Here is a 19,730-nt window from a genome sequence, read left to right as displayed (position 1 = left end):
TCTTGCCCTTGTGGGTGTGTATCTATGTGTATCTCTATGTATATGTATGAATGTGTGATTGTGAGTGTGTGTGTGTGTGTGTGTGTGTGTGTGTGTGTGTGTGTGTGTGATTGGGTTGTCTGTGTGTGTGTCTGTATGTATGTGTTTGACAATTTGTATGGGGATATGTTTGTGTATGTGTGTCTGTGTGTTTTTGTATGTGTTTATGTTCGTGTGCGTGGTGTGTCTGTGTTTGTGTGCGTCTGTGTATGTACTGTATGTGTTTCAAGAATTTGTATGTGCATATGTTTGTGTATGTGTGTGTTTGTATGTGTGTACGTGCATGTGTGTGTGTGTGTTTGTTTGTGCTTGGGCGTTTTTGCATGTGTGTGTCTGTCTGTGTTTGTGTGTGTGTGTCTGTGTGTGGGGGCGCTCGTGTGTGTGCCAGTGTGTGGAGGTACTGACTGTGCTGTGTGTGTGTCCAAATAAGTCACGTTCTCAGACGCATATGAGCGCTGTAATTGGTCTGGGTGGAACGGGCACAGGGTGTACTCTCTGAACACTAACGAAGCAATGCTATTTTTGAATAATTAAGTTAATGGTTTTGTTTGTAATGTTCTTCTCAAACTTTTTTTAATGACGTTCAGAATACATTTGAGTAAATTTAAGTTGGATATATGTCCAATATCAAAAGTAACATATGTTGTTGTTCCCACTATCTAGTCGCATGTTTCTGTTTCTAACCAAAGCACCAATCTGAAGATTTGCTCTTTACATTTTTTACGTGTTACGTTCAAGCCATTAATGAGAACGCATGAACTTAATTCAGCTTGAAATGTTCCGGCAGATGGGCTAATGCAATGTTAAAAGATGCTGACTCTTGGTGAATTATTACAGTGAGTTTTACGTTGTTGTTGTTTTCAGCTAATGACATTTCTCGACAATACTTCCTCATAAATATTTGATCAAGTATTATCTTATTCCTATCAAAACTCATTGAAAAGTAGATACGTATCTAAATCTGTAAGGTATACATTTACTTCTCGATTTTCCAACCCTTTAATAATCCAATGCTACTCACAATATAAGACTTCTTTGGCTGGTTTTGAAAGGTTGAGTACCGACAATCACCAACAGCTTGCGTTACAATACACGGACGGTAGAGACACGGTGGAGGGGGCCGGGTTGGTCACGGGGAGAAGACAAGGGGAAGGGTTTGGATCTTCAAAAAGTTGCCGTCTGGGGTCATCAGCTGCCCGTGTGGCGGCCGCAGACGTCAGAGGTCAGAGGTCAGAGGTCATATGAGTGGGCGGGTGATAGGGCCTAAAAAATTTTTTTGTTTGGTTCCGGTTTCCGACCGACCCTGTCAATTTATGTGCGACCCAAATTATTTTATGAGCTTTTTTTTTTTTTTTATGCAAACTATAATCACGTTTTGGTACAGCACCTCTTCATTCTGTACAAGGATGAGCGAATTTTCTCGTTTTTAAATGAAAACAACCTACCTATCATTCGCTGCCGCTGGAAAAAATAAAATAAAAAAATAAAATAAATTCCCTACCTACCCATGACCTCAACTGACAACCAACAGGAACCAAACTTTTTTTTTTTTTAGGCCTAGAGACCCAGTGTTGGGCTCTTCTCCTCATCTTCAAACGTAGGCTCTAGAAACGTGTGTGTTTATGAGTGATGTTGGTGTGTGTGTGTGTGTGTGTGTGTGTGTGTGTGTGTGTGTGTGTGTGTGTGTGTGTGTGTGTGTGTGTGTGTGTGTGTGTGTGTGTGTGTGTGTGTGTGTGTATATCTGTATGTGTGTGTGTGTGTTTGTGTGAGTTTCTGTTAGTGTGTCTATATAATATGCATGTGTGTCTGTATATATGTGCCTGTATGTGTGTTTGTGTGTGTGTATGTACGTGTGCATGTATATGGCAGTGTGATTGGCTAACACTTTAAAATAAGGTAACAATAATTAACCTTTAATTAACAATAAGTAGGCAAGGGATAATGTATAGAACGCCAGTCATTATCGAGAAAATAAGCCCCGACAGGGCGAACAGGACACCGACGCGCAGCGGAGGTGTCTTGCTTCGCCATGAAGGGGCTTATTTTACGATAATGACCGGCAAAGTTCTATACATTATCCCGCTTATTACACGGCTACTTGCCAAAACGAAACAATTTATTTACAATGTATTTGTTACCAGCATTCATAGTGTTGATCAGCAGAGAAATTGTCCGCCCAAGACGTTGACGTTGTCGCTTAGCAACCGACAGCGCTTTGGTTGATACATATCCCGCTTATTACATTGACAAGTTACCGGACTACGTGCGGAGTGTTACCAAAGGCAAAAAGTCCTTTTGTTTACCTTGACAGCGGTGATTATTCATCCGTTGCCAATGAATTATCCAAAAATAATTGACCGCCGGAAGTTGTGAAGTGCCCATGCAAGTGAACGGAACGTTGAAAAGACCCGTGTAATAAGCTGTAATAAGCATCAACAAACAATTAACTTACAATTATTAGTAAGCCAATGTGTCTCGGCCGTTCGTTTGGGCCCTGGATACAGAAGTCGAGGTCAGTCCGGCTGCGACACAATGGCCTATAATAATTTGCTAATGTTGTTACCTACGGTATTCATTCATACATTGTTTAAAAGGGTTGGAGTTAGGGTTAACCCGACCTTTATCCCCCTAGGGTTAACGTTGACCTGAACCCAAAACCTTAACCCCTAAAGGTTGAGGTTAACCCAAACCCGAACCCTAGTCAATATTGTATGAATGTTACCATGAACACCCTTAGTTATCACAAACACAATATGTTAAATATCACTATACCATTGGCTGTTAGGTTATTGTTAGTTAATGCTTATTACTGCATTAACTAATGTTGAATAATAGTTGATTATTGTACCCTTATTGTGTATATGTGTGTGTGTGCGCGTGCGTGCGTGTGTGTTTGTGTGTGTCTGAGAGATTTTCATTACTACAAATACAGGATTTTGTTTCATTTGGAACACAGGAAACTGAGGCTGAGTCTAACAATGATAGAGCTTAATAATTTATGAAATTCTTCACACATGCCCAACATGCCTTCATAAATCAATTGGAGAGACATGGTAATAACCATACTCGCTTTTAACTGGTCCAATTATCCTATTCTAGTGAGGGTAACCATGTAACTCGGACTATAATGGCTTCACTGTCGACGCTGGCAGGTTGGCACTTGCACCTATCAGTTAACAGGATTTAATGTGAGTGTGTGTGTGCGTGTGTGCATAAGGGTGGTTCCGATGTACAACATTGTTATCGGACGTTGGTGATATGTGATTTGCCAATGTTACGATGTGAAAAAATAGGACAGCCCTACTGTGTATGTGTGTGTGCGTGCTGTGTACTATGTATGTGTGCGTTCGTGTTTGTGTGTGGGAGTAGTTGTGCGTGCGTCTTCGCGTTTGTGTGTAGGCCTATGTGTGTGTATGTATGTGTGTGTTTGTGTGTGTGCGTGTGTGTGTGTTGGTGGCCATTTCTGTGTTTGTGTGTGTGTGTGTGTGTGTGTGTGTGTGTGTGTGTATGTGTCCCCACGTGAGTGTGTATGTGTATATGTATGTGTGTGTGCATTTTGGTGTGTTTACATGTACGTATTTTGTGCGTCTCTCTGTGCGTCTGCGCGCATGTGTGTGGGCGCATAATATAAACATGCGTGTGCGTGTGCGTGCGCGTAGGCGTGCGTGTGTGCGTCACTCTGCTCCAAAACCCTACGGACGGATGGCAAAGGACAAAGCAGACGTGAGTGATGACAGCGGGTGGAGCGTTACAGCTGCCGTCCACAGAGAAAGGAGACTGCCGGGGAATCAATGGCCTCGCTGAGGGATCAGGGAAGATAGGCGCGATGGTGCCCCCCCTCACAAAACCTTCTTCTGCAGCGTTGAATGCCGAGCGCGTGTTTGCCTTGCTGAATATTTCATGTTGGATCATTCACGGGAATGGTTCCTTTCAGGTTTTTCGTAGCGCTTACACGTGTTTCGACGCGTGTTATTCCGTTCTGTGACTCACGCTGTATTCACCGTGAGGGTTTGTGTTTGGACATCGGAACGGCAGTGCTATTTGTTTATTTAATCCTGAACAGATGCTTTGTATCTCATCTGCATAAACCCATTGTCTCTGTGCTTGGCGAGCTCGTGTGCTCTTTGTCTCGATATCTCATCGAGCTCTGGCCAGGAATCAGTGCACACGTTCCAAAATTCCCAGCTGACATTCTGCTAGCCCTCAAATGTCAAATGGTTCATTTTTACCAACAAGTGTAAAAAAAGGAAGAGAATCTTAATTTTTGCATCAGAAAACCCAAAGGCCATTCTCCAGCGCTCTCTCCGAAGCAACCATGTCAGACACTTGGCCATCACTGGGGGGAGCTAGCAGGCAGTTCAACTGAGCTTGGATGAAAGCCTTAGAGAACACAAAAGCACAGCCGCTGAAGTCCTGGGTCGGAGGCATTACGAACCATTTAAACCTTAATACTACATCCAGTCACATGGGACCCACCATAGCTTCCCGGATGTTGTGTTGTTCTCGCCTTGTAAAATTAGGTGCGTTTGATGCCATTTCCTCCCCCCTAATGTGTAATAATGCAGAAGGACATTGATACTTGGATCCAGCTGAGTGGATTGTCTCCAGCATCTATTTGTGGTTCCTTAGGCCGGAACTTGTAATCACATCTGGGGTGACTGCGGAGGTGTTTTGAACAGAGGGCGTTCGTCTCGCGAATGTGACAGCCTCTCTCAGCTGTTAGAGCCGGCGCAGTGTCCAAAACGTTGCGTTACTAATAGAAAATCATTGGTTTCCATCCTCCCTCCAGTCTGCAGGGTGCTTTCCATTCCGTTGCAGCAGGAGAGAAAAGGCTTTACCGAATATTAGAACATATATAACCGGGACTGGAGCACAACTCCCAGGCGGATGTTTATGGGTGCAATCTCCAAATGTCTTCAGTCCACTTGTAAGCAAATCTTGAGCAGCGAGCTATATTATAGTCCTCGCCTGCTCCATAGCCATCTATATCAGTATTCACTGTTAGTGGCTTTACCATCTCCTGAAAGATTAAATAGGATTTTATATTTAGTATTATTTAATTAATGTTTCTGGGGAGCTTCCCATATCTGTGGTCCTGAATAGCAAAGAGAACCAGGCTTCCATGTTTTAACATTAGCAGCATCGTATGCATAAGAACATAATGTTAAAAAACCTTTTTAACGCAAAACATGGGCTCATATTTATTTATTCGGGGAAGATAGTGATAATTGATGACAAAAGTTGTTGGTATTAAGAAGACGATGGTAGCCTTGATTCTCGGATTATATCATCCCTGATTATGTATATGTTCATCCCTCTCAGTGTATTGTTGTGAAGGTAGTTGAAGAGTTTCTGCTAGAACTCCCAGCGCTGTGCTCCTTCCCTAGAGAACGGCTTCAAAAGACCATCTTTCCAGGAACGATTCCCGACTCGTTCCTGTGCAAAACTCGTAACAGAAAAGTAAAAGCATTCCCACAACTGCTATCGAATATGTGTGCATGGATACATAATATGCATGGGTATGTGTATGTGTGTGTGTGTGTGCGTGCGTGTGTGTTTGCGTTGACATAGAGGTCTCGCTCCTAGGCGAACAATGTTTTGTCAGGGAAAGGAACTATTTCAGCTTCACGTGGGAGGAATGAAACACTGCTTCTCAAGAGCCCGGGCAGCAGCACCACCGTTCCTTTGTTTTGGGAGCTTTTTTTTTTGTATCAGCAGCGTAGGAAGAGGAGGATTTGTATCCTGTGGGCATGCTACATTATGTGTATGCGCAAGCAGCATACACATACATACACACACACAGCCTACACGTGCAGCGTACACATACACAATACAGCGTACATATACACAGAGCCCACACACATGCAACATACACATAGCGTGCACACACACAATCACACAAACAGCATACACATGAACACACAGAGCATACATGAACACACACAGCATACACATAAACACACACATATACACACACAGCATATATGCACATACACAGATGTACAGAATACACACACACACACACACACACACACACACACACACACACACACACACACACACACACACACCCATCGTCAACTGCCCTAACTTCCCTATAGAGTTAGAGATCGAGCGTGTGAGCGAGCGGCCTATAGACCGTACTGTATATAAACATTGACCATTGTGTGTTCTCTCAGTGTGTCACATTCATCGCTGATTGGCCAGCCAGGTAGACAGGAGCGGCCCCTTTGAGCTGACACCGGGTGACCGGTCTCTATATTAACCGTGGAAGGGCAGGCTATGGCTATGCTAAACATAGTCCCAGGGGAGCGCACACAATTTGGAGCCTGCTGTCTCTTTTGACAGGAGGAAAACACTGAACTAGCAGACAGCCCAGCTGTTAGCAGAGAGTCACGGTATGGGGGGTGACTGCGCCGCTGTCTTAGGGCCGGACAATAGAGGGTTGAAATGTTGTCGCACGGTGTAACTAATACAGCAGTGATGCATTATGTAGCGGGCTGCATTATGGAGTGCGGCAAAACACAATCTGTCGGAGATCGCAATGTGATGGTCTATAGGTTAAAGGCTGCCTTTGTGTTTGTGTGGTACTCACAAGCTCTATCTGTTTAAGTTTGGTGGATAGTTACAATTACATATTAATCGTCTGTGAGAAATCTGAATATTAACAGCGGAAATAATCAGCCGTCTATCCTAACAACCACATGCTCAGTATAGCCTACAGTTCAAAACAAATAAGTTAGCATTATTATTTATTTTTTTATCCGCCTGCAATGCATGTAAATCCCATCGTCATTCATTTCTATTTAAACGAAAAGGATTACGACATTGCAGCCATAGCATACAATACATTGAAGTATACAGACCTGAGATGCAATTGGCACCCACACACTGCTCAGTACACCCAGTAACCCCTCTTGCACAGTAGCCTACCAACATCCTAACTACCAGCAGCAGCCCTCCTCTCTCCCTCTCTTTCTCGCTCTCTTCCTCCTCTCGCTCCCACTCTCTCTGCTACCCCCCCCCCCCTCTCTCTCTCTCTCTCTCTCTCTCATCCCCCCCTCTCTCTCTCATCCCCCCCTCTCTCTCTCTCTCTCATCCCCCCCTCTCTCTCTCTCTCTCTCTCACGCTCTCTCTCTCTCTCTCTCTCTCTCTCTCTCTCGCTCTCTCTCGCGCTCTCTCTCTCGCTCTCTCTCGCGCTCTCTCTCTCGCTCTCTCTCACGCTCTCTCTCACGCTCTCTCGCTCTCTTTCACTCGCTCTCTCTCGATCTGCACATCGCTCTCTGTTAGTAGCGCTCTGCACCTGTGGGGGCTGGAAGGAGCGTCTATCTTCGCCGCTCTTTTGTCACATTTGTCATGACTTCTGCTAAGGAGCAAAATGGACCAGCGAAGACGAGCCAGCAGCAGGAGCAGGTAGGAGGGAGTTTGTCGCGACGAATCGATCTCAGCGGCTCGTCGATTTCCCCCCGCCTTTTTACGCCCGAAAATGCGCGTCTACCCAATTTCAATTATATGCGTTTGCCTGCCAATACATTGAATGCTCGCTCTTTTGTAATATACGTAGACAAATGATTCGCCAAGGTAGACTATGACACGTAGAAACTGGTTGCTTTGGACTTTGTAATCAATATCAATTTTCGTCTTTGAGATGGGCAATGGGCGAAACTTCTGAGCGTCATGCATACGTTTATTATGACTGACCGCACAAGTTAGCCTATTGCATGTCCACAGTCCACCTTCAACACCGTGTTCATGTCAAAGCAATGTGATAATAACTCCGTCCTTCAGGGAGAAAAAAACATTTTTTTTCCCTAACCATAGCAAAATCATGTTGGTGATCGCATGTGGGAGAGAAACGATATTGTATCGCATCTTGAATTTTTCTTTCTTTCTTACTTTCTTTCATTCATTTCTCTTTACTTTCTTTCCGTCCTTATTCTTTCCCTTGCGTTTTTTCTCTGTTCGTTAATATAGGCTAATGATAAAATATGTCAGTCCACAGTGCAGATGCGTTGCCCCTAGAACACACTGGCTTCGTAATTGCATGTGCCAAGCATTGCTGTGCCTCCAACACATGTGTAATGTGTAAACACATTTCTCCTACGGGGAATTAATAAAGTTGTATCTTATCTTATCTTATCTTATCTTAATGTTGTAGAAATAAAAACAAGGTTGGTGGGAATTAGGTCAGTCGCGCATCCACTATAACAATACAATATAAAACCCATAACATATTCTAGTTGGGTTGAGGATATTGGCAGCTCTTGAGGATTCTGAAGAAAGAGACACAATTTTGGTTGTAGTCACCCAACAGTATGGAACCAAACGCAAGGACTCCAGTGCAAGCCATTGCTTGTATGTTATTATTTCACCTCATTCTAATTCCTCAGCCTGTTCTGCCATTGGTGGATCTCTTGATTTCTGGATGAACTTAATGTAGGCTTACATTGAATCCTGCCCCCTGTTTACATTCTTACTCTGGATTAGTCCCTGGCTATTTTGGATGTGATGGGATTCTAGAGTCATATGTGGAAGCTTATCCATCTGTTATCTTATCTGAGTTAACAAAGAGTGAGGGAGAGAGAGGGAGAGATGGAAAGAGATACTGAGAGAGAAAAAGAGAGCGAGGGAGAGAGAGAGAGCGAGAGCGAGAGCGAGAGCGAGAGCGAGAGAGTTAGAGGGAGGGAGGGAGGGAGAGAGAGCAGGAAGTAGCATGGCATGATACTAATTGGTGGAAATATGGGGAGCAACATAGTCAAGCCGAATGAACTCTCTACATGAAAAGCGTATGCGGTCTCCTTTGTACAATAAACGTGTACACTGTATACTTTACATGCAGCCAGGCAGGCACTGCTTTCAGCCGGCTCCATATCGCGGCATCAATTCTCAGACAAAAGACCCTGCCATGTTTAGACCAATCAGGGGCCAATCACAACGGTGAGCATACCCTGAACGTATAATCAGTGCTATATAATGAGGTGCAACCAACTGTAGTAATGATGATAAGGTGACTCGCGTAGCACAAGCTCAAAGGATGGTATTGTGTGGGATAAAGCACATTTGGTCTTCACAACTTCATCTGAAAGACACAAACGAGAACACTACTCTCGCTCGCTTCTTTGTGAGAACAAAAACCCCAACAGATGTGTCACTCTGCTTAATGTGTCCCATAATTGCAATATTGCAACGATAATCAAGTTGGATGAGAAAAAAAACGAATGACAACTTTATTGAAAAGGATTTGAAGCACGATGCATGGAGGGTTTGGAACAGCTCCGTCTATATAATCCCCTCTCAGCCCTCCGGCCCCCCTGCCGGGCCTGCCCCACCGCCTCCTGCCTCCCCTTCTAAAGGTGGCAGACCTTTTTACCACCATTGCTATTTTGCTATTTTTCACTTTCTGTTCTGGAGATCATTAGGAGATACTCCCTGCTGCCAGCCAGGTAAGTCTGGGGGGGAGAGCCGCGCTCCAAATCCTTTCAGACGCCAGAGTTTATACGCGGCCGGCCGGTCTCCCTATGCCCCCACAGTCCTCTAGTCCTCTCCTCTACTCTCTGTTGATTGAGTCAGCGGGCGTTCGGCACTGCACGGCGCTACCTATCGTCCACCCCACTCTCACGCACACCCTGTATTCTCCCTGGCACACCGTCAGAGTCACTTTAGAAAAAGGCACAAAAAGGCACTTAAAAGCGTGGACTTTTATATTTTGACATTTGGCAACGCTCTGCATAGGGTGGACGGTTTTGCCTGCCAGCGTGTCAGTCTGTCACAGCCGTTCGCGGCGCCCGATGTGTGCTTTCTTGTGTTAAAAGAAGCTTCTTCTCCTGCCGTTTCTAATGCGGTTTGCTTGAATATTGAGCGGTTCCCGCCACGCAGATTGCGAAGTGTGTTTCTTCCCTCGGCTGTAAGTGTGTGAGGCTGCAAAAAATGAATAATACAGACGATGGATGTGGCTGCGGGAAAAGTGTGTTGGGCTCTCCTAAGGACATATGTTAAAAAATGAATCGCAGAGAGAAAATTCCGAAATGGGATAATAGTGTTCTCGTTCGTATGCGTGAATGCCGGGTCACAGAGCGGGCTATTTCTATGTCGAGTTGGGTTTTAAATATAGATGTTGGAAAAAGCTCGAAAAATATCAATTATTTTGGTCGGTTGACGATTTATGATTGATGACTCAACAAGCCATATCATGAGCTATTCATAAAATAGTGTCAAAGGTTTCAAAATAGGTCATTAATCAAATGCCACATATGACCGATGTGAGTTTTCATGTTTTTTGCACTCCCATAAGAGCGATCACGTTGATTGATCACACCAATAGACCCATCAAAAGTCTTTAATGGAGCTTTATTTGGGCGCGTGCTATTAGGCACGTGGTCTGATATTGAACCATTGGCTGCGTGTGGCACTCGCCCCGCCGACTCTCCCACCCAGGAAACACAAGCTGGAGAGAAGCAGACAGACATCTTTCCCTCCGACACTGGAGCAATATCCAGCTGGCATGAATTCTTAATCTCACTTGTGAAGGCCCATGGTTAATTGATGGACTTCCAGGGGAAAAGTTTACCCTCATGTCCATAGTGCACTGCTTCACTTCATGTTTGACCCATCAGAGTCTGCGACTTCATTACGGCGGCCAATAGATCATGTGTCAACTAATCACAGGTCTCACCCTCACTGGTGCTCTTAAGGCCTCAAGGTAGCCATTCATTAAGAAATTCGGGTCGCATTGATTTCATTGTTTCGTCGTAAATCCTCTCCCGGTATCTGTACGTTTTCTAAATTTACGGTAGGGCCTACCGTAAATTCATTCTGTCATGCGAGAGTCAACGGTAATATTAGCCCTCGCCCAAACCCCGTACCAACCCTTTGCTGACTGCACATCTGACTCGGATGACTCTCTTGGTTCCCTTGGAAACCAGGTGGCTCGCAAGATCAGGAAAGATCCATTTCACACTTCAGCAGTGAGCGCCAGAGACTAAGAGATGGTGAGACAAAGGGAAAGTGGGACCGGGGCGATGAGAAAGAGAGAGAGACAGAGACAGAGACAGAGACAGAGACAGAGACAGAGACAGAGACAGAGACAGAGACAGAGACAGAGAGACAGAGAGACAGAGAGAGAGAGAGAGAGAGAGAGAGATCAAAAAGTGAGAGATAACAGATAAGAGAAGAATAAAGCAGGCTTGGGTTTAAAAAAAAGAAAAGAAGATCTCCTAAAGCCCTTTTTCATGGGAAACAGAATGAAAATAGAAATGAGTGGATAGAAAGAATTAGTTGTTTTCCCTCTTGGGTATATATACCCTTTATAGCACAGTCGGTAAGACGTTCATAGAACGTTGGGAAAAAAATGCTCTTGGCTTGTTATGGTGCTATGTTTGGATAGGAAAGGAATAGAAACCGCTGCTCCTAATTTATTGATGCTGCTCACATTGTTATCTGCTTTACTGTACGCATGCCTGCTCTTCACACAGACCAACACAACACGACAAAGCAGGTGCCCCTCTCTGGTCTCACCCACTGGATTCATCTGGGTCTGTCAAGTATCGCTTCTGATATGCCGATATCGTCCCTTTGTCCAAACTTCACCTCTCCTGTGATTCAAATTGGTCGGATATCCATTTTCGACGTGCTACCGACGCAATAACAATAAACATTGTTATAGTATGTCAGTATGGTTGTGTAAGCCCCGAGCTTAGAGTCAAGGGGTTTGTGTAAATGCTATGGCAGATTATTATTAGGGTGGAGGAGCAGACAGCATCTCTCACAGGGACTGCAGGGAGCTGTTGCAGAGCAGCAGTTTGTAACAGAGTACAGTGTATTTATAATACATGGCCCTCATCCTCATATGTCCTCAGATTACTTTCTCAAGTTCTCGCTGACGACCATTTTAACGGCCCAATCACGAACAGGAATGTAATGGCTCCGGTTGTACCGGCCATGGAACCACAACAGCATACGGCACATCTGTGGCACGGATTTAACACCCTCGAGAAAAAGTAGTCAACCATTTCCCATTCAATGGTGTGTGTTTTACTCGGGCAATTAAAAATAATTTCAAGCTGTGCTTTTACCAGGGACTGATTGCTGACCACCATTTCCAATGACGGCTTCGTTTATTTTCCCCCATCAACTTCCCCCAGCCCTTGTTTCTCTGCCGAGCCCCAGACCCAGACCCCAAGCAGCTGAAACAACACGCCTGATGTGTGCCAACGCGGGCCGTAGTCTCCCTGCGTGGGGCGCTGAATGGCCTCATTCAGACTGTGGTTGACATCATTAGGCCCCCATGCCCAGCTCTTGTCATTGCTTTGTCTGGGGATCAGGCCGCTTTTCATTCAACGACACCCTTCGTCGTGTTATTTATCTATTGATTCAGATGGGCGTCCCTTCGACGGCAGAAAAAGGTATTTGCGTGGATGTCAGTCCCGTTTTCTTTCGAGCGAACCAAGTAGTGTGTGAGTGCCGATCAGAATGCCGATCGTGTATTTAACTCACAAAGCGGGGTGTTTTGCTGAATAATTTGGAGGCGGCAGGTTAGTGGAGAAGCACAATGAGCAATTGAAAATGTTAGGGTGGCAGGGAAGTTGGAAATGAATATTCAGGTGCACCTCCCAGAGTATTAGCAGCGGGATCCCTGTTTTGTTGTTGTGCTTGCATTGTCGGGAATAGATCCAACTCTGTCATTTACATTTCATTAGCCCTGGATGGGTTCACGCCATGGCAACACCAAATACTCAATTTGACAAGGGTCTCTGGTCCTTTTTCTATTTCATGTTCCCCACTTTCCAGAAATACCGCCAACTCTCATTAAAGATGACAGAAAGAGGTTCTCTAAAGGTCAGACGCTTGAATTGTCATTTAGCTAAATATGAGAGCTTGTCTCTGTCCTCGCCAATGTGTGATAAAACAGCAGATTAATATCCCCGAGAAATGCAACCCTACAGCTTTATCTCCACATCCTGTTTTTATGAAGCAGTAAATCTCCATATTGATGCGCTTGCTGTTGTACACACACTCTCTGCCTTCCCCATTGATTTGCCTAACCGTGAGGCGAAATGGACTGCAAACAGTACTAACACACACACACACACACACACACACACACACACACACACACACACACACACACACACACACACACACACACACACACACACACACACACACATCCCACACACACACACACCACACACACACACACAGACCCACACCCACACACACACTCTTCAGATACTTTTGATGAAAATCTAGAAGGTCCCCAAAGATTTTCATTTAAATAAATGTCAGTTAAGTCACTATCTATTGCCGAACGAGGTGACACGATGGTGTAGGGCCATTTGCAGTATTATTAAGGAACGAACTGGGTCCCGGTGGCCACTCTCCTGCAGTTCATATCGCAAGCGGCGCAGTCAGTGACATGTTTTCCATCACCCAGCAGTAGCTCCAGTGCTGCCAGAGAGGGTATTGAGGTTAGAGGCTTCATTCGGGTCTCCGGCTGGAACGGGTTCCTCGGGGCCAGGGACAGGTCTCGTAGTCAGAGGTATAGCGTCTTTTAATTATTTTTCTATAACTGAGCTGGTGAATGAGCTATTGGATTTCAGGCTGCTGGGAAACACCGGTGCTCGTATGGAGGAAGGACTTACGTTGGACAGACTAGAGAGCCCACAGTAGGCTCTCTAACATCCGCTCACACCTTTGAAGGGAGAGTGATGACCTTATAGCCGGGTGATTATTCGAATTTTAATCGTAATTCGAATTTATGGTCAATAATCTATTTTTGAATTATTATTATTTTAATTTTATATATTATTTTTAAGGATTAAAATGTCAACATGGCAGCATGTGCAGAAAGGGTTACCCGAAAGGGTAAATCCAAAAATATAGATATATTTGTCATTTCCAGAAGAAAAATTGATTAAAATCGATCCTCACCCTCCTGAGGTGACCAGCAGGCCCTGGGCTGCCCTGGTGTGAAGCTGGGGGGCGTGGCCAGAGAGGACACCGCCGCCTCCGGTAGGAGAGCCCAGAGCAGCAGGACGCAGGGCAGCTGTCAGAGTGGGGGGGCTGGGCGGGAGGGGAGGGCTGAAGGGGACCAGGAGAAGGGTTCCTCACCAAGCTGAAGGAAGAGGACTGAAGGGGACATGAGAAGGGTTCCTCACCAAGCTGAAGGAAGAGGACTGAAGGGGACGATGAGAAGGGTTCCTCACCAAGCTGAAGGAAGAGGACTGAAGGGGACGATGAGAAGGGTTCTTCCACAAGCTGAAGGAAGAGGACTGAAGGGGACATGAGAAGGGTTCCTCCACAAGCTGAAGGAAGAGGACTGAAGGGGACATGAGAAGGGTTCCCCCACAAGCTGCCGTACCACAGGAGTGGTGACCAGAGCCCTGAGAAGACCCCCCGTGAGACACCGCTAGCAGTCAGTAAGGGAGCCTTGTTGCCATGACACCCAACAGATGGACTTCTCCTCCCTGCTTTTAAAAACCTTCTTTGCTTTCGTATTAAATAACTTTGTACAATTGTGAATAACAGCCTTTCTAGAAGACTTTTTCCAATTCTACCGTAAAAATATAAAATATATATATATTAATTGATTAATCTGGAGTAATTCATTTATATTTTGTAGTAGGTTCAGTCATTTCAATCCTTATTATTCAAGCAAATGAAAGACCTAGTGTTCTAATGGCCTTGATTATTCGCTTTTCCTTCACTTTTACATTTCATTTTCTTCCTTGGAACACATTCATCGAGATCCAAGTCAACTTTGCTATGAAGCAATTTCTTTGAAAATGGATATTATGATCAGATAATAGGAAAAAAATACGAAAATATCAAATGGAAGGTGGTTCTCTGATAACTGCGGTCTGTTCTATTTATAAAGCAATTTGATTGATCCTTAATTTAAACAGTGAATAGCCCAACTGCTGATATCAGAGATCCTATGTTTAAAAAGAAGGTTGACAACTAAATGCAGTTGGTCATATTTAAATTGGGTTTTTAATTTTGAAAAGATACAATATCACAAAAAAATTAATTTGGTAGAAGTTTTTCCATGCTCTCGAACTGTGACGCTGAGCATTCAGCAAAAAAAAAAAAGTTTCACACCTTATGTAGCCGTTAGCACACCAGGAACTCGTAATTACGAGAGATCCTGATGTCGTAATTACGAGAGCTTTTCTCGTAATTCCGAGAAAAATTGTAACTGAACTTTTACAAACGGCACCCCATACCGGACGGCGCTGCAAGGAACTTTTATAAACGCAATTTTGTTATCCCGCAGTAATCAGCCCGGCGGCCCCGAAACGTTAACGGCCCACAGGGAATTCTCCCAACTCTCCCGATTACCACTCTGCCTGTGTGTGTGTGCGTTTGGGTGTGCGTGTGTGCGTTTGGGTGTGTGTGTGTGCGTTTGGGTGTGTGTGTGTGCGTTTGGGTGTGTGTGTGTGTGTGCGTGTGTGTGTGTGTGTGTGTGTGTGTGTGTGTGTGTGTGTGTGTGTGTGTGTGTGTGTGTGTGTGTGTGTGTGTAGGCGTGCAGGCGTTATTCGATTGCCTAACATGTACGGTAATATTCATACTGGTTTAAATAACACACTTGATAGTATTTCCCATCTTTGCTGAGCAAGAGTTTTGGTCGAAAGTTCAGTGATTGAAGCCCGGGCTATTGAAGTTTTACGGTACCACTGTCATGCACCTACCCGATTTCCGGGTAGAATTCACTGTGGGTCTCTCTTCTTATATCCATCTTACCAAAGATATTTTATGACCGTCCTTCTCAACACTCTCTGATCTCACTAAAAGGCTAACAGCAATATCGACGAGATGCGCTATGCATAGAGAAGAAAGAATAATTTTGCAACAAATTATTCGAAAACTGCCCATATATAGACATGTCGGAATTTTGCGGTTTTCACTGGTTACAATGCTGCATCTGTGGCTGCTGGTAATGCAACCATAAAGAAGTATACTCTCTGGGGCTATTTTCATCATTATTATGTTTTTTTTATTTATTTTTGACGGCCCAGCGATCCGGGGCTATTCCCAAAAGATCCGGGGCTATAGCCTCGAATGCCCAGGTCTAACGCCGCGCCTTATGAGCAGTCTGAAGAGGAACCCGGGCCTTCAAGAAGAGCAAAAATATTGCTAGAGCCTACATGTAGGCCTATAATAAAACATTTTTGTAAAGAACATTACAAGAAATGCAGTTCAAAGTGCTTTTCAATGATAAATGACACACAGATCAACTAGCTTAGCTAAACAGAAATGCATTTTAAAGCATTAGAGAGATTTGTTAATAAAAGAAAAGAGCCATAAAAGAAGAAATCAGTGAATAACAAAAGTTAGGCTCCTTTTTGTCGAGGAAGTCCCCTGAGAAGTGGACGCGCTCCTTCAAAATCTTGAAAGATATTAATCCAGTATTGTGCATGGTGGTTTCTTAAAAATACCCATTGTTCAATCCTTTGGTTATGATTACTTGAGCGTCTCTCAGAAAACTGGTGGTCATGGTAACCTCTTAGAAATATCTGCATCTGCTCCACTGATCGGTTTTCTGTGCCCAGGTCTTACCTAATTCTGTCAGACCTGACCGAATCCGCTCCTTTTTTCCACTTCATCAAGGAAGTAGCCAGCAATACACAGGGATTGCTATTTGTGGTGTTAGCATGTAGCCTTATGACCATACGGGAAAATCCATCGACAGCACTATTAATATATGCCATAGGGTTTAAGTTTGTCGCATGAATTGACGTGCCACAAAAACTTTGGACCTGGGTTTATGTAAAGACGACATCTTAGGCGATTCCGTTTCCTCAGTTGTACTCCTCGAGGATCTAGGATTAAGAGCAGGCGCTGTGTAATTGTTTGAGTTACTACCAAGCCTGCTTGGATGCATTTCAGATGCATACATTTGTATCCGTGAAGCATCCCGTACTGGTTCACCTGCCCCTGCAGGAAGAGAGCCACTTGTAGCACGTCCGACTGGGCTTTCCTTCGGTCCCAATGACTTCAGATGTCTGCGCAATGTTGACATACTCATAGAAATGCCCTCGTCACTTTTAAGGAGCATCAATATTTCCCAATGCCTCAATCCGAGCAAGAAATAAAATACGATAGCGTCGGATAGCGTCTTCGTTGCCGGCCTGCAGCCAGCCAGCCACGTTATTGATGAAGGAGAGGGGTCATCCAAGACTTCGTAGTTACGAGTTCCTGATCTCGTAATTACGAGATCTTTTCTCATAATTACGAGATCCTGATGTCGTGTTTACGAGATCTTTTCTCGTAATTACGAGATCTTTTCTCGTAATCACGAGATAATGATGTCATAATTACGAGATCCTGTAGTGCTAACGGCTAGATGAGGTGTGAAACTTTTTTTTATTTGGTGAATGCTCAGCGCCACCGTAGTAATATCCTCTGTTCCATCAATTTCCACTTTCTTCCATCTGGTAGCTGAAGCAGATCCTGATAAGCCACGATAGATTTCATTACCTCCATCAGTTACTCTCATTTCAATCGCAGTATCGTCAATGGTGGCAATACGGGCAAGGAAAACCATACGTCCAAAGCAATTCAGATATGTTTGTGTACGTGTGTGTGTGTGTGTGTGTGTGTGTGTGTGTGTGTGTGTGTGTGTGTGTGTGTGTGTGTGTGTGTGTGTGTGTGCATACGTGTGCGTGCATGTGTGTAATCTTTCTTCGACGTCAACCCGTCTAAAGCCTTGTAATGTGTGCGCCAGACATAAGCTTGGACTTTTTAACCCTTCATTGGATCACACAGAGACCTGTCTGCTCCCCCACATAACACAGATAAGGGTGGGGAATATGATTGTGATGATGATAGGATTTTCTGCTATACTACCATCCTCAGTAATATATAAAAAAAAAAGCATCTATGGGCTTACAGAAGCGAAAAGTGCTTGCCGGTTCCTAAATTGCAGTCTGGGGTGCTGCACTTATAACAGCCTGCGGTCATGTGGACTTAGCTGCTCACTCCATCATCCGTCCAGCCTCGGCTCTGGGCCCCTGAGTGCTAAGAGAGCAGCTCCATGTTTGGCTGACTGCAAGGATGATCTCTGTGCTTCACGAGCGGGGCCGCCAGGGCACACCTACAGGGGCTCTTAGCACAGGGACAGTTTGGGAACGCCTGGAGAAAAAAATAGCGTTTCGGTCGCAGCTGTTGCAGAGAAACTTTTTTGTTTCTGCGTGCGTGTCTGGTTAGGGTACGGTGTGTAACTTTGCGGTTGCCCATGTGTGACTTATTGTGATTCGAGTTGGTTTGTTTTTTAATTAAAATCGCACAATACGGATTCCTGTACTGAATATCAGCACGGGCTGTGAATCCTTCAGAGGTACAAGGACACAGTCTGAATGGTGTATATATAATCAAAGTCTTCACACAACAGTTCTACAACTGCTATATGCGTTAGCTAACTCTAACGCTACTCTCAACAGGTTATGATCTTTTCGTTCATTTAATCCTTCATTTAAACTGGAATGGGACTAAACTGTTGCCAAGCAACACAAGAAACCTTTTCCTGCATACTAGCTTGCTACTTTGTGTAGGTCTAAGCACATGACTGCAGCCAGCTACTTTGCATAGTGTACATTTACCTGTATTTGTCAGTTTATTGAGCCGTCAGTGAAATATGGGTCCGCTGTCACTTTGTGCCACTTGTGATTCAGTTGAGGGGTAAACTGGCGGTTTGCCCGAGAAGTATTCAGGCTTTTGTCTTCCTCATTGTCCTCTCTTGACAACACTTCATACTTTAACTAAAATTGTATGTGTGGAAATAGGCCCATCTTTGAGTTGCGTAGTTTGTTACAATTTAAGATTAATAACGATTGCTACTTTAACTAATTGTTATTGGAAACACCTGTACTGCGGACTAATGCACGTATGGTTAAAAGTCCCAGCGCTGTTACACTCTTGATCAGCACTCATGGAAAACCTCACGTCAAATCAAATGACGGGGTCGGAACTAACTGTTGCATAATATATAATGAATATTCTGCCTATCTTTTCTGACCCATTTTGTTTTGCTACGATCATGAATAACACAGTCATTCATCATCAGGTCATGTGCACCACATTGGGAACGCTGATGTTTCTGATAATACGACGCTCTGCGAATTCACACCCCATTGGAACACTTTCAAAGGTTTATGCGGAGCACAGAGCTGTTCACTAACAATATGCCCTCGTCTGCTTCGGGAGGCACACGAGAGCTGTTACACATCGTTATAATGTGTGCAGATATGCGATGGGTCGCAATTTTCAGTTTAAATTAGATTGAAGTGTGTGTCAGCACTAATCTCGGGGTTCAGCGAGGTTTTGTGTGCGTTGGTCTTCTTCCCGTCTGAGGCTGTGTGTTGACTCTATGTGTTGACGCTGTGCTTTGACGTTGTGCGTCGATTGTGTGTTTGCTTGGCAGGACCTGGTCGGCAGCGCCCCCCCCCAGAGGAACTGGAAGGGCATCGTTATCGCCCTGCTCGTCATCCTCATCATCTGCTTCCTCATCGTCACCTCCGTCATCCTGCTCACCCCGCGTGAGTATACACACGTGCGTGCGCACACACACACGCACGCGGGCACGGACGCACACACGCACGCACAAGTGCACAAGCGCACGCACACGAGCACACAAACACAACGGACGCAATATTATGTACGGCTGGCACGCATACAGCTATACTCACTCAGAC

General features: G+C 44.7%; 1 protein-coding gene across 1 annotated transcript in view; it reads left to right on the top strand.

Moving 5' to 3' along the window:
- The window catches only part of LOC132462706 (dipeptidyl aminopeptidase-like protein 6), a 67,195-nt gene that overhangs the window by 15,877 nt on the left and 31,588 nt on the right, over positions 1 to 19,730 (top strand). The window contains exon 2 of the mRNA XM_060058405.1: positions 19,460 to 19,574. Within this exon, the coding sequence (XP_059914388.1) occupies positions 19,460 to 19,574 (115 nt within the window). The remainder of the gene's footprint in view (positions 1 to 19,459; positions 19,575 to 19,730) is intronic.

The sequence above is a fragment of the Gadus macrocephalus genome, chromosome 8 (assembly GCF_031168955.1).
Source record: "Gadus macrocephalus chromosome 8, ASM3116895v1".
Lineage (NCBI taxonomy): Eukaryota > Metazoa > Chordata > Actinopteri > Gadiformes > Gadidae > Gadus > Gadus macrocephalus.
The sequence above is the reverse complement of the archived record's forward strand: the minus strand, read 5'-3'. Positions and strand labels throughout refer to the sequence as shown.